Below are 14150 nucleotides of genomic sequence, written 5' to 3' on the forward strand. Positions count from 1 at the left end.
ATTTAGACCAGGTGGACATTTAGACCAGGTGGACATTTAGACCAGGACATTTAGACCTGGACATTTAGACCAGGTGGACATTTAGACCAGGTGGACATTTAGACCAGATGGACATTTAGACCAGGTGGACATTTAGACCTGGACATTTAGACCGGGTGGACATTTAGAGCAGGTCGACATTTAGACCAGGTGGACATTTAGACCAGGTAGACATTTAGACCAGGACATTTAGACCAGGTGGACATTTAGACCAGGACATTTAGACCTGGACATTTAGACCAGGTGGACATTTAGACCTGGACATTTAGACCAGGTCGACATTTAGACCAGGTGGACATTTAGACCTGGACATTTAGACGGGGTGGACATTTAGACCAGGTGGACCTTTAGACCGGGTGGACATTTAGACCGGGTGGACATTTAGACCTGGTGGACATTTAGACCAGGTGGACATTTAGACCAGGTGGACATTTAGACCGGGTGGACATTTAGACCAGGTGGACATTTAGACCGGGTGGACATTTAGACCGGGTGGACATTTAGACCAGGTGGACATTTAGACCAGGTGGACATTTAGACCAGGTGGACATTTAGACCGGGTGGACATTTAGACCGGGTGGACATTTAGACCAGGTGGACATTTAGACCAGGTGGACATTTAGACCAGGTGGACATTTAGACCAGGACATTTATTTAAACCAGGACATTATTTTAGATGATGTGTTAACTTGCTAAGATCATAGAAAGCATTGTGCTGCCTCATTTTTACACAAGGCCTTCGACACAGATGACCATCACGTTCTCAAGGTTGAAACAGGTGGACGGGGATGACAGATGGTGGAAGCATCTATCTCTGGTGCCAAAGGTTCTAATCCAGAGATAGAAAGTTGATTTGACCTCCCGAGTGGCACAGCGGTCTAAGGCAACTGCAGGAGTCACTACAGACCCGGGTTCAGAGGTCTAAGGCACTGCAGGAGTCACTACAGACCCGGGTTCAGCGGTCTAAGGCACTGCAGGAGTCACTACAGACCCGGGTTCAGCGGTCTAAGGCAACTGCAGGAGTCACTACAGACCCGGGTTCAGCGGTCTAAGGCAACTGCAGGATTCACTACAGACCCGGGTTCAGCGGTCTAAGGCACTGCAGGAGTCACTACAGACCCGGGTTCAGCGGTCTAAGGCACTGCAGGAGTCACTACAGACCCGGGTTCAGCGGTCTAAGGCAACTGCAGGAGTCACTACAGACCCGGGTTCAGCGGTCTAAGGCACTGCAGGAGTCACTACAGACCCGGGTTCAGCGGTCTAAGGCAACTGCAGGAGTCACTACAGACCCGGGTTCAGCGGTCTAAGGCAACTGCAGGATTCACTACAGACCCGGGTTCAGCGGTCTAAGGCACTGCAGGAGTCACTACAGACCCGGGTTCAGCGGTCTAAGGCAACTGCAGGAGTCACTACAGACCCGGGTTCAGCGGTCTAAGGCACTGCAGGAGTCACTACAGACCCGGGTTCAGCGGTCTAAGGCAACTGCAGGAGTCACTACAGACCCGGGTTCAGCGGTCTAAGGCAACTGCAGGATTCACTACAGACCCGGGTTCAGCGGTCTAAGGCACTGCAGGAGTCACTACAGACCCGGGTTCAGCGGTCTAAGGCAACTGCAGGAGTCACTACAGACCCGGGTTCAGAGGTCTAAGGCAACTGCAGGAGTCACTACAGACCCGGGTTCAGCGGTCTAAGGCACTGCAGGAGTCACTACAGACCCGGGTTCAGCGGTCTAAGGCAACTGCAGGATTCACTACAGACCCGGGTTCAGCGGTCTAAGGCACTGCAGGAGTCACTACAGACCCAGGTTCAGCGGTCTAAGGCACTGCAGGAGTCACTACAGACCCGGGTTCAGGGGTCTAAGGCAACTGCAGGAGTCACTACAGACCCAGGTTCAGCGGTCTAAGGCAACTGCAGGAGTCACTACAGACCCGGGTTTGATCCTGGCTGTACAGTCAACATTCCTGACGTTTAGACCGGGACGTTTAAACCGGGACATTTAGACATTCATACACGTTAAAACGCTCAGGTTTAAAGCGGGCTTCTTTTATAGAAATATATCTTTCTTCTCCCTACAACAGCAGGAAGCAGATTGTACAGTCTGCAGGAGTCACTACAGACCCGGGTTTGATCCTGGCTGTACAGTCAACATTCCTGTCAGTTCTTGACTATCAGAGGTCTAAGGCAACTGCAGGAGTCACTACAGACCCGGGTTTGATCCTGGCTGTACAGTCAACATTCCAGGAGTCACTACAGACCCGGGTTTGATCCTGGCTGTACAGTCAACATTCCAGGAGTCACTACAGACCCGGGTTTGATCCTGGCTGTACAGTCAACATTCCAGGAGTCACTACAGACCCGGGTTTGATCCTGGCTGTACAGTCAACATTCCAGGAGTCACTACAGACCCGGGTTTGATCCTGGCTGTACAGTCAACATTCCAGGAGTCACTACAGACCCGGGTTTGATCCTGGCTGTACAGTCAACATTCCTGGAGTCACTACAGACCCGGGTTTGATCCTGGCTGTACAGTCAACATTCCAGGAGTCACTACAGACCCGGGTTTGATCCTGGCTGTACAGTCAACATTCCTGTCAGTTCTTGACTATGGTGACACCATTTATCAGAATTGCAGCAGCCACTTCTCTTAAACCTCTGGATGTTGTTTACCATCGTAGGGCCCTTCGCTTTCTCACAGGGGACAGTTTTAATATTCACTACTGCATCCTGTAGTTAAAGGTTGATACTCATTAAAGTCCTTCAGATCACTATTCTGTTTTTATATATACAGTTCTACCACACAAGCTTCCAACTTACGCAACTTAGTTGTTTTAGTGTATAAATATGACTCATCAAACCCGCTCCTGAGGTTCCTTCAGGTCTCCACCAACTAATGGAAATCCTTTTTTAGTTGTAATGCACTTCGCTGCTGAAACAGGGCTGAAAAACTCATTACATTTGGATGTTGTGGTGCCGCTCGGGCAATATAAAGTCTTGATTGAGGACCTAGTAGCTGAGGAATGTTACTGTTTTTCTTAAATGTTGTGTTGTATTTGTTTATTGTATTGGTTGCCGGTTTGTTTCAGATTGTAAATGAGTGTTGTATTTACTCAGGGCCCCCTTGAGAATGAGACCCCGGTGTCAATGGGGGCGGCAGGGTAGACTAGTGGTTAGAGCGGAGGGGTGGCAGGGTAGACTAGTGGTTAGAGTGGAGGGGTGGCAGGGTAGACTAGTGGTTAGAGTGGAGGGGTGGCAGGGTAGACTAGTGGTTAGAGTGGAGGGGTGGCAGGGTAGACTAGTGGTTAGAGTGGAGGGGTGGCAGGGTAGACTAGTGGTTAGAGTGGAGGGGTGGCAGGGTAGACTAGTGGTTAGAGTGGAGGGGTGGCAGGGTAGACTAGTGGTTAGAGTGGAGGGGTGGCAGGGTAGACTAGTGGTTAGAGTGGAGGGGTGGCAGGGTAGACTAGTGGTTAGAGTGTAGAGGGGGCAGGGTAGACTAGTGGTTAGAGTGGAGGGGTGGCAGGGTAGACTAGTGGTTAGAGTGGAGGGGCGGCAGGGTAGACTAGTGGTTAGAGTGGAGGGGCGGCAGGGTAGACTAGTGGTTAGAGTGGAGGGGTGGCAGGGTAGACTAGTGGTTAGAGTGGAGGGGTGGCAGGGTAGACTAGTGGTTAGAGTGGAGGGGCGGCAGGGTAGACTAGTGGTTAGAGTGGAGGGGTGGCAGGGTAGACTAGTGGTTAGAGTGGAGGGGTGGCAGGGTAGACTAGTGGTTAGAGTGGAGGGGTGGCAGGGTAGCCTAGTGGTTAGAGTGGAGGGGTGGCAGGGTAGACTAGTGGTTAGAGTGGAGGGGTGGCAGGGTAGACTAGTGGTTAGAGTGGAGGGGTGGCAGGGTAGACTAGTGGTTAGAGTGGAGGGGCGGCAGGGTAGACTAGTGGTTAGAGTGGAGGGGTGGCAGGGTAGACTAGTGGTTAGAGTGGAGGGGTGGCAGGGTAGACTAGTGGTTAGAGCTGTGGAATAGTTCAAACCCCCGAGATGACGAGGTACAAATCTGTCGTTCTGTCCCTGAACAGCCAGTTAACTCGCTGTTCCTAGGCCAGTTAACCCACTGTTCCTAGGCCAGTTAACCCACTGTTCCTAGACCAGTTAACTCGCTGTTCCTAGGCCAGTTAACCCACTGTTCCTAGGCCAGTTAACCCACTGTTCCTAGACCAGTTAACCCACTGTTCCTAGACCAGTTAACTCGCTGTTCCTAGACCAGTTAACCCACTGTTCCTAGACCAGTTAACCCACTGTTCCTAGACCAGTTAACCCACTGTTCCTAGACCAGTTAACCACTGTTCCTAGACCAGTTAACCCACTGTTCCTAGACCAGTTAACCCACTGTTCCTAGACCAGTTAACCCACTGTTCCTAGACCAGTTAACCCACTGTTCCTAGACCAGTTAACCCACTGTTCCTAGACCAGTTAACCCACTGTTCCTAGACCAGTTAACCCACTGTTCCTAGGCCAGTTAACCCACTGTTCCTAGACCAGTTAACCCACTGTTCCTAGACCAGTTAACCCACTATTCCTAGACCAGTTAACCCACTGTTCCTAGACCAGTTAACCCACTGTTCCTAGACCAGTTAACCCACTGTTCCTAGACCAGTTAACCCACTGTTCCGAGACCAGTTAACCCACTGTTCCTAGGCCAGTTAACCCACTGTTCCTAGGCCAGTTAACCCACTGTTCCTAGACCAGTTAACTCGCTGTTCCTAGACCAGTTAACTCGCTGTTCCTAGACCAGTTAACCCGCTGTTCCTAGACCAGTTAACTCACTGTTCCTAGACCAGTTAACCCACTGTTCCTAGACCAGTTAACCCACTGTTCCTAGACCAGTTAACCCACTGTTCCTAGACCAGTTAACCCACTGTTCCTAGACCAGTTAACCCACTGTTCCTAGACCAGTTAACCCACTGTTCCTAGACCAGTTAACCCACTGTTCCTAGACCAGTTAACCCACTGTTCCTAGACCAGTTAACCCACTGTTCCTAGACCAGTTAACCCACTGTTCCTAGGCCAGTTAACCCACTGTTCCTAGACCAGTTAACCCACTGTTCCTAGACCAGTTAACCCACTGTTCCTAGACCAGTTAACCCACTGTTCCTAGACCAGTTAACCCACTGTTCCTAGACCAGTTAACCCACTGTTCCTAGGCCAGTTAACCCACTGTTCCTAGACCAGTTAACCCACTGTTCCTAGACCAGTTAACCCACTGTTCCTAGACCAGTTAACCCACTGTTCCTAGACCAGTTAACCCACTGTTCCTAGACCAGTTAACCCACTGTTCCTAGACCAGTTAACCCACTGTTCCTAGACCAGTTAACCCACTGTTCCTAGGCCAGTTAACCCACTGTTCCTAGACCAGTTAACCCACTGTTCCTAGACCAGTTAACCCACTGTTCCTAGGCCAGTTAACCCACTGTTCCTAGACCAGTTAACCCACTGTTCCTAGACCAGTTAACCCACTGTTCCTAGACCAGTTAACCCACTGTTCCTAGACCAGTTAACCCACTGTTCCTAGGCCAGTTAACCCACTGTTCCTAGGCCAGTTAACCCACTGTTCCTAGACCAGTTAACCCACTGTTCCTTGGCCAGTTAACCCAATGTTCCTATACCAGTTAACCCACTGTTCCTAGACCAGTTAACCCACTGTTCCTAGACCAGTTAACCCACTGTTCCTAGGCCAGTTAACCCACTGTTCCTAGACCAGTTAACCCACTGTTCCTTGGCCAGTTAACCCAATGTTCCTATACCAGTTAACCCACTGTTCCTAGGCCAGTTAACCCACTGTTCCTTGGCCAGTTAACCCACTGTTGCTAGACCAGTTAACCCACTGTTCCTAGACCAGTTAACCCACTGTTCCTAGACCAGTTAACCCACTGTTCCTAGGCCAGTTAACCCACTGTTCCTAGGCCAGTTAACCCACTGTTCCTAGACCAGTTAACCCACTGTTCCTTGGCCAGTTAACCCAATGTTCCTAGGCCAGTTAACCCACTGTTCCTAGACCAGTTAACCCACTGTTCCTAGACCAGTTAACCCACTGTTCCTAGACCAGTTAACCCACTGTTCCTAGGCCAGTTAACCCACTGTTCCTTGGCCAGTTAACCCACTGTTGCTAGACCAGTTAACCCACTGTTCCTAGACCAGTTAACCCACTGTTCCTAGACCAGTTAACCCACTGTTCCTAGACCAGTTAACCCACTGTTCCTAGACCAGTTAACCCACTGTTCCTAGACCAGTTAACCCACTGTTCCTAGACCAGTTAACCCACTGTTCCTAGACCAGTTAACCCACTGTTCCTAGACCAGTTAACCCACTGTTCCTAGACCAGTTAACCCACTGTTCCTAGGCCAGTTAACCCACTGTTCCTAGACCAGTTAACCCACTGTTCCTAGACCAGTTAACCCACTGTTCCTAGACCAGTTAACCCACTGTTCCTTGGCCAGTTAACTCAATGTTCCTATACCAGTTAACCCACTGTTCCTAGACCAGTTAACCCACTGTTCCTAGACCAGTTAACCCACTGTTCCTAGGCCAGTTAACCCACTGTTCCTAGACCAGTTAACCCACTGTTCCTTGGCCAGTTAACCCAATGTTCCTATACCAGTTAACCCACTGTTCCTAGACCAGTTAACCCACTGTGCCTAGACCAGTTAACCCACTGTTCCTAGGCCAGTTAACCCACTGTTCCTAGACCAGTTAACCCACTGTTCCTAGACCAGTTAACCCACTGTTCCTAGACCAGTTAACCCACTGTTCCTAGACCAGTTAACCCACTGTTCCTAGACCAGTTAACCCACTGTTCCTAGACCAGTTAACCCACTGTTCCTAGACCAGTTAACCCACTGTTCCTAGGCCAGTTAACCCACTGTTCCTAGACCAGTTAACCCACTGTTCCTAGACCAGTTAACCCACTGTTCCTAGACCAGTTAACCCACTGTTCCTAGACCAGTTAACCCACTGTTCCTAGGCCAGTTAACCCACTGTTCCTAGGCCAGTTAACCCACTGTTCCTAGACCAGTTAACCCACTGTTCCTTGGCCAGTTAACCCAATGTTCCTATACCAGTTAACCCACTGTTCCTAGACCAGTTAACCCACTGTTCCTAGACCAGTTAACCCACTGTTCCTAGGCCAGTTAACCCACTGTTCCTAGACCAGTTAACCCACTGTTCCTTGGCCAGTTAACCCAATGTTCCTATACCAGTTAACCCACTGTTCCTAGGCCAGTTAACCCACTGTTCCTTGGCCAGTTAACCCACTGTTGCTAGACCAGTTAACCCACTGTTCCTAGACCAGTTAACCCACTGTTCCTAGGCCAGTTAACCCACTGTTCCTAGACCAGTTAACCCCACTGTTCCTAGACCAGTTAACCCACTGTTCCTAGACCAGTTAACCCACTGTTCCTAGACCAGTTAACCCACTGTTCCTAGACCAGTTAACCCACTGTTCCTAGACCAGTTAACCCACTGTTCCTAGGCCAGTTAACCCACTGTTCCTTGGCCAGTTAACCCACTGTTGCTAGACCAGTTAACCCACTGTTCCTAGACCAGTTAACCCACTGTTCCTAGGCCAGTTAACCCACTGTTCCTAGACCAGTTAACCCACTGTTCCTAGGCCAGTTAACCCGCTGTTCCTAGACCAGTTAACCCACTGTTCCTAGACCAGTTAACTCACTGTTCCTAGACCAGTTAACCCACTGTTCCTAGACCAGTTAACCCACTGTTCCTAGGCCAGTTAACCCCACTGTTCCTAGACCAGTTAACCCCACTGTTCCTAGACCAGTTAACCCACTGTTCCTAGACCAGTTAACCCACTGTTCCTAGGCCAGTTAACCCACTGTTCCTAGACCAGTTAACCCACTGTTCCTAGACCAGTTAACCCACTGTTCCTAGACCAGTTAACCCACTGTTCCTAGACCAGTTAACCCACTGTTCCTAGACCAGTTAACCCACTGTTCCTAGACCAGTTAACCCACTGTTCCTAGACCAGTTAACCCCACTGTTCCTAGACCAGTTAACCCACTGTTCCTAGACCAGTTAACCCACTGTTCCTAGACCAGTTAACCCACTGTTCCTAGACCAGTTAACCCACTGTTCCTAGACCAGTTAACCCACTGTTCCTAGACCAGTTAACTCCACTGTTCCTAGACCAGTTAACCCACTGTTCCTAGACCAGCTAACCCACTGTTCCTAGACCAGTTAACCCCACTGTTCCTAGACCAGTTAACCCGCTGTTCCTAGGCCGCCATTGAAAATAAGAATTTGTTCTTAACTGACTAGTTAAATAAAGGTCAAATAAAAATGGGCCTGGGAGTTCAGTTCAGTTCAGCACCGTTGACAAGCACTTGCCTTGAACCAACAATTTACATAATTTAGTTGTTTTAGTATAAAAATATGACCTAAGCAACTCTTGAGGTTGCTCAGGTCTCCAAATTATGTAAATACTCTTTTTAGTTTTAATGCACCTCATTGCTGGAACAGTCTACAAAACTCATTACAATTGCATGTTCTGGTGCAGCTCGTGCGATTTAACGTCTTGATTGGGGGACCTTCTTGTTGAGGAATGTATTTCTGGAATATTCCGTCGCGCTTGTATTTTTTGAAAATGTATTTTTAATTTCATTGTATCTTGATTTGATTTTGGAAATATATTTTTGTCTGATGAATTGTATATGCAGCGCTACCTAGTGAATGAGACCCCTGGTCTCAATGGTGCCTCCCCGTTTTTAATAAAGGTCCAATAGAAATAGGAAATAGAATGCGATGATCCATCCCTCTTCCTCCTGGACTATGTTTCTCTGTAATTGGACTGGCAGTAGTCCCCAGAATGGCACCACAGAGAGGGTATGTCAACCTGGCTGTCCTCCAACCATCCGTCCAGTGTGACTGACTGACTGTGTGAGTGCTTTCTGCCTACCCCTGGCCCCAGTGCATGCTGGTAGCTTCCTGTCTGAGCGAGTTGATTGGGTCCACAGGTGAAGAGGGTGGATGGATGAGACACACTCTCTCTCTGTTGGGGAGCGTATATGAGTCACAGTGTTCTGATTCTCTCCCTCTCCCTCTCTCTCTCCCCTCCCCCCCCCTCCCTCTGCCTCCCCCTCTCCCCCTCTCCCTCTGCCCCTCTCCCTCCCCTTCCCCCTCCCCTCTCCTCTGCCCCTCTCCCTCCCCTTCCCCCTCCCCCTCTCCCCCTCTCCCTCTCCCTCTGCCTCCCCCCTCCCCCCTCTCCCGCCTCCCCCCCCCCCTCTCCCTCTCCCTCTCCCTCTCCAGCTGTTTCGGCGTGTGGCGTCTGCCCTTCCCGGGATGGAGAGCATGCAGGAGACGAGCAAGGAGGGAAGTATCCTTTTACTGCACTTAGGCCTCAGCTCAACTCAAGGAAACAGTAATGGTTTATTTAGCAATTCTGACTGCGTTGAAGAGGTCTTAAAAACAGGTTTAAAATTATCGGGGTTTTTTTTTGCCTGAGAACATATCCTATTTACCATATTTGTTGGTCAGGTTTGGGGAAGAATGTGTGTGAGATTGTAAGCGCTTTAGGAACAGTCACCTAGTCTCTACTGAGGAGATCCACTCTGAACCAAATGTTGTTCTCTGAGACCGACTGGAACATGGTCCTGTTACCAAGATAACATTATACAGTAAATTAGTACCATCAGGCTCTGTAAATATTACATTGACATTTTTGTCATTTAACAGACTCTCTTATCCATATAGACTTACAGTAGTGAGTCATTTAGCAGACTCTCTTATCCATAGAGACGTACAGTAGTGAGTCATTTAGCAGACTCTCTTATCCATAGAGACTTACAGTAGTGAGTCATTTAACAGACTCTCTTATCCAGAGAGACTTACAGTAGTGAGTCATTTAGCAGACTCTCTTATCCAGAGAGACTTACAGTAGTGAGTCATTTAGCAGACTCTCTTATCCAGAGAGACTTACAGTAGTGAGTCATTTAGCAGACTCTCTGATCCAGAGACTTACAGTAGTGAGTCATTTAACAGACTCTCTTATCCAGAGAGACTTACAGTAGTGAGTCATTTAACAGACTCTCTTATCCAGAGAGACTTACAGTAGTGAGTCATTTAACAGACTCTCTTATCCAGAGAGACTTACAGTAGTGAGTCATTTAACAGACTCTCTTATCCAGAGAGACTTACAGTAGTGAGTCATTTAACAGACTCTCTTATCCAGAGAGACTTACAGTAGTGAGTCATTTAGCAGACTCTCTTATCCATAGAGACTTACAGTAGTGAGTCATTTAGCAGACTCTCTTATCCATAGAGACTTACAGTAGTGAGTCATTTAGCAGACTCTCTTATCCATATAGACACACTAGTTGTGAGTCATTTAGCAGACTCTCTTATCCATAGAGACTTACAGTAGTGAGTCATTTAGCAGACTCTCTTATCCATAGAGACTTACAGTAGTGAGTCATTTAGCAGACTCTTTTATCCAGAGAGACTTACAGTAGTGAGTCTATACCAGCCCCTACACCAGCCCCCTACACCAGTCCCCTACACCAGCCCCCTACACCAGTCCCTATACCAGTCCCCTACACCAGCCCCCTACACCAGTCCCCCTACACCAGCCCCTACACCAGTCCCCTACACCAGCCCCTACACCAGCCCCTATACCAGTCCCCTAAACCAGCCCCCTACACCAGCCCCCTCCGTCAGCCCCCTCCGTCAGTCCCCCCTACACCAGTCCCTACACCAGTCCCTACACCAGTCCCCCTACACCAGCCCCTACCAGCCCCTACACCAGTCCCCTACACCAGTCCCCTACACCAGCCCCCTACACCAGTCCCCTATACATTTACATTACATTTACATTTACATTTAAGTCATTTAGCAGACGCTCTTATCCAGAGCGACTTACAACTATACCAGCCCCCTCCATCAGCCCCCTACACCAGCCCCTATACCAGCCCCCTATACCAGCCCCTATACCAGCCCCCCTACACCAGCCCCTCCATCAGCCCCCTACACCAGCCCCTACACCAGCCCCCTATACCAGCCCCTATACCAGCCCCCTATACCAGCCCCCTACACCAGCCCCTCCGTCAGCCCCTACACCCTAGTCCCCTATACCAGCCCCTACCCCCTACACCAGTCCCCTATACCAGCCCCTACACCAGTCCCCTACACCCAGCCCCCTCCGTCAGCCCCCTACACCAGCCCCCTCCGTCAGCCCCTACACCAGTCCCCTACACCAGCCCCTCCATCAGCCCCTACACCAGCCCCTATACCAGCCCCTCCGTATAGTGCCCCTAGCCCCTACACCAGCCCCCTACACCAGTCCCCTACACCAGCCCCTACACCAGTCCCCTATACCAGTCCCCTACACCAGCCCCTACACCAGTCCCCTACACCAGCCCCCTACACCAGGCCCCTACACCAGTCCCCTACACCCAGTCCCCTATACCAGTCCCCTATACCAGTCCCTATACCAGTCCCCTACACCAGACCCCTACACCAGTCCCCTACACCAGTCCCCTACACCAGTCCCCTACACCAGTCCCCTACACCAGCCCCCTACACCAGTCCCCTACACCAGCCCCTACACCAGCCCCCTACACCAGTCCCCTACACCAGCCCCTATACCAGCCCCTACACCAGTCCCTACACCAGCCCCTACACCAGTCCCCTCACACACCAGCCCCTACACCAGCCCCTACACCAGTCCCCTACACCAGCCCCTATACCAGTCCCCTACACCAGCCCCTATACCAGTCCCCTATACCAGCCCCCTACACCAGCCCCCTATACCAGTCCCCTACACCAGCCCCCTACACCAGCCCCTATACCAGCCCCCTATTCCAGCCCCCTACACCAGCCCCTCCGTCAGCCCCTACACCAGTCCCTATACCAGCCCCCTACACCAGTCCCCTATACCAGCCCCCTACGCCAGCCCCCTATACCAGCCCCTCCGTCAGCCCCCACACCAGCCCCTCCGTCAGCCCCCTACACCAGTCCCCTACACCAGCCCCCTCCATCAGCCCCCTACACCAGCCCCCTACACCAGCCCCCTACACCAGCCCCTATACCGTCACCAGCCCCTACACCAGCCCCCTACACCAGCCCCTACACCAGCCCCCTACACCAGTCCCCTACACCCCTAGTCCCTACACCAGTCCCCTACACCAGTCCCCTACACCAGTCCCCTACACCAGCCCCTACACCAGTCCCCTACACCAGCCCCCTATACCAGTCCCCTACACCAGTCCCCTATACCAGTCCCCTACACCCCCTACACCAGCCCCCTACACCAGTCCCCTACACCAGCCCCCTACACCAGTCCCCTACACCAGTCCCCTACACCAGCCCCTACACCAGCCCCCTACACCAGCCCCTACACCAGCCCCCTACACCAGTCCCCTACACCAGCCCCTACACCAGCCCCTACACCAGTCCCCTACACCAGCCCCCTACACCAGCCCCCTACACCAGCCCCCTACACCAGCCCCCTACACCAGTCCCCTACACCAGCCCCCTATACCAGTCCCCTACACCAGCCCCTATACCAGTCCCCTATACCAGCCCCCTACACCAGCCCCTATACCAGTCCCCTACACCAGCCCCTACACCAGCCCCTATACCAGTCCCCTATACCAGCCCCTATACCAGTCCCCTATACCAGTCCCCTACACCAGCCCCTACACCAGCCCCTACACCAGTCCCCTACACCAGCCCCTACACCCAGTCCCCTACACCAGTCCCCTATACCAGCCCCTATACCAGCCCCTATACCAGCCCCTATACCAGTCCCCTATACCAGTCCCTACACCAGTCCCCTACACCCAGTCCCCTACACCAGCCCCCTATACCAGTCCCAGTTTACACCAGCCCCTATACCAGCCCCTACACCAGCCCCCTATACCAGTCCAATATACCAGTCCCCTACACCAGTCCCCTATACCAGTCCCCTATACCAGCCCCTACACCAGTCCCCTATACCAGTCCCCTACACCAATCCCCTATACCAGTCCCCCTATACCAGCCCCTATACCAGTCCCCTATACCAGCCCCCCTACACCAGTCCCTACACCAGCCCCCTACACCAGCACCCTACACCAGCCCCTATACCAGCCCCTATACCAGCCCCCTACACCAGCCCCTATACCAGTCCCCTACACCAGCCCCCTACACCAGTCCCCTACACCAGCCCCCTATACCAGCCCCCTACACCAGACCCCTACACCAGTCCCTATACCAGCCCCTACACCAGTCCCCTACACCAGCCCCCTATACCAGCCCCCTAAACCAGCCCCCTATACCAGCCCCCTATACCAGTCTAATATATTTCAGCAGAGGATTTTATGCAAAGTGACTTATGAGTTATGCATGCATACACTTTCGTATGGGTGATCCCAGCAGAAATCGAACCCACAATCCTGGCTTTTACAAGTGCCATGCTCTACCAACTGAGTCACAGAGGACCATGTTCTACTAACTGAACTACGTTTGACCATGTTCTACCAACTGAGTCACAGAGGACCATGCTCTACTAACTGAACTACAGAGGATCATGTTCTACTAACTGAACTACAGAGGACCATGTTCTACTAACAACAGAGGACCATGTTCTACTAACTGAACTACAGAGGACCATGCTCTACTAACTGAACTATAGAGGACTATGTTCTACTAACTACAGAGGAACATGTTCTACTAACTGAACTACAGAGGACCATGTTCTACTAACTGAACTACATAGGTCCATGTTCTACTAACTGAACTACAGAGGACCATGTTCTACTAACTGAACTACAGAGGACCATGTTCTACTAACTGAACTACAGAGGACCATGTTCTACTAACTGAACTACAGAGGACCATGTTCTACTAACTGAACTACAGAGGACCATGTTCTACTAACTGAACTACAGAGGACCATGTTCTACTAACTGAACTACAGAGGACCATGTTCTACTAACTGAACTACAGAGGACCATGTTCTACTAACTGAACTACAGAGGACCATGTTCTACTAACTGAACTACAGAGGACCATGTTCTACTAACTGAACTACAGAGGACCATGTTCTACTAACTGAACTACAGAGGACCATGTTCTACTAA

At 51.1% G+C, this 14150-nt stretch overlaps 1 protein-coding gene across 2 annotated transcripts in view; it reads left to right on the top strand.

Moving 5' to 3' along the window:
- The window catches only part of rab6ba (RAB6B, member RAS oncogene family a), a 216264-nt gene that overhangs the window by 171929 nt on the left and 30185 nt on the right, over window positions 1-14150 (top strand). For both annotated transcript variants that reach the window (XM_052475621.1, XM_052475622.1), the window contains exon 7: window positions 9340-9406. In XM_052475621.1, coding sequence (XP_052331581.1) covers window positions 9340-9406 — 67 coding nt within the window. The remainder of the gene's footprint in view (window positions 1-9339; window positions 9407-14150) is intronic.

The sequence above is a fragment of the Oncorhynchus keta genome, chromosome 22, assembly GCF_023373465.1.
Source record: "Oncorhynchus keta strain PuntledgeMale-10-30-2019 chromosome 22, Oket_V2, whole genome shotgun sequence".
In the NCBI taxonomy this organism is placed as follows: Eukaryota; Metazoa; Chordata; class Actinopteri; order Salmoniformes; family Salmonidae; genus Oncorhynchus; species Oncorhynchus keta.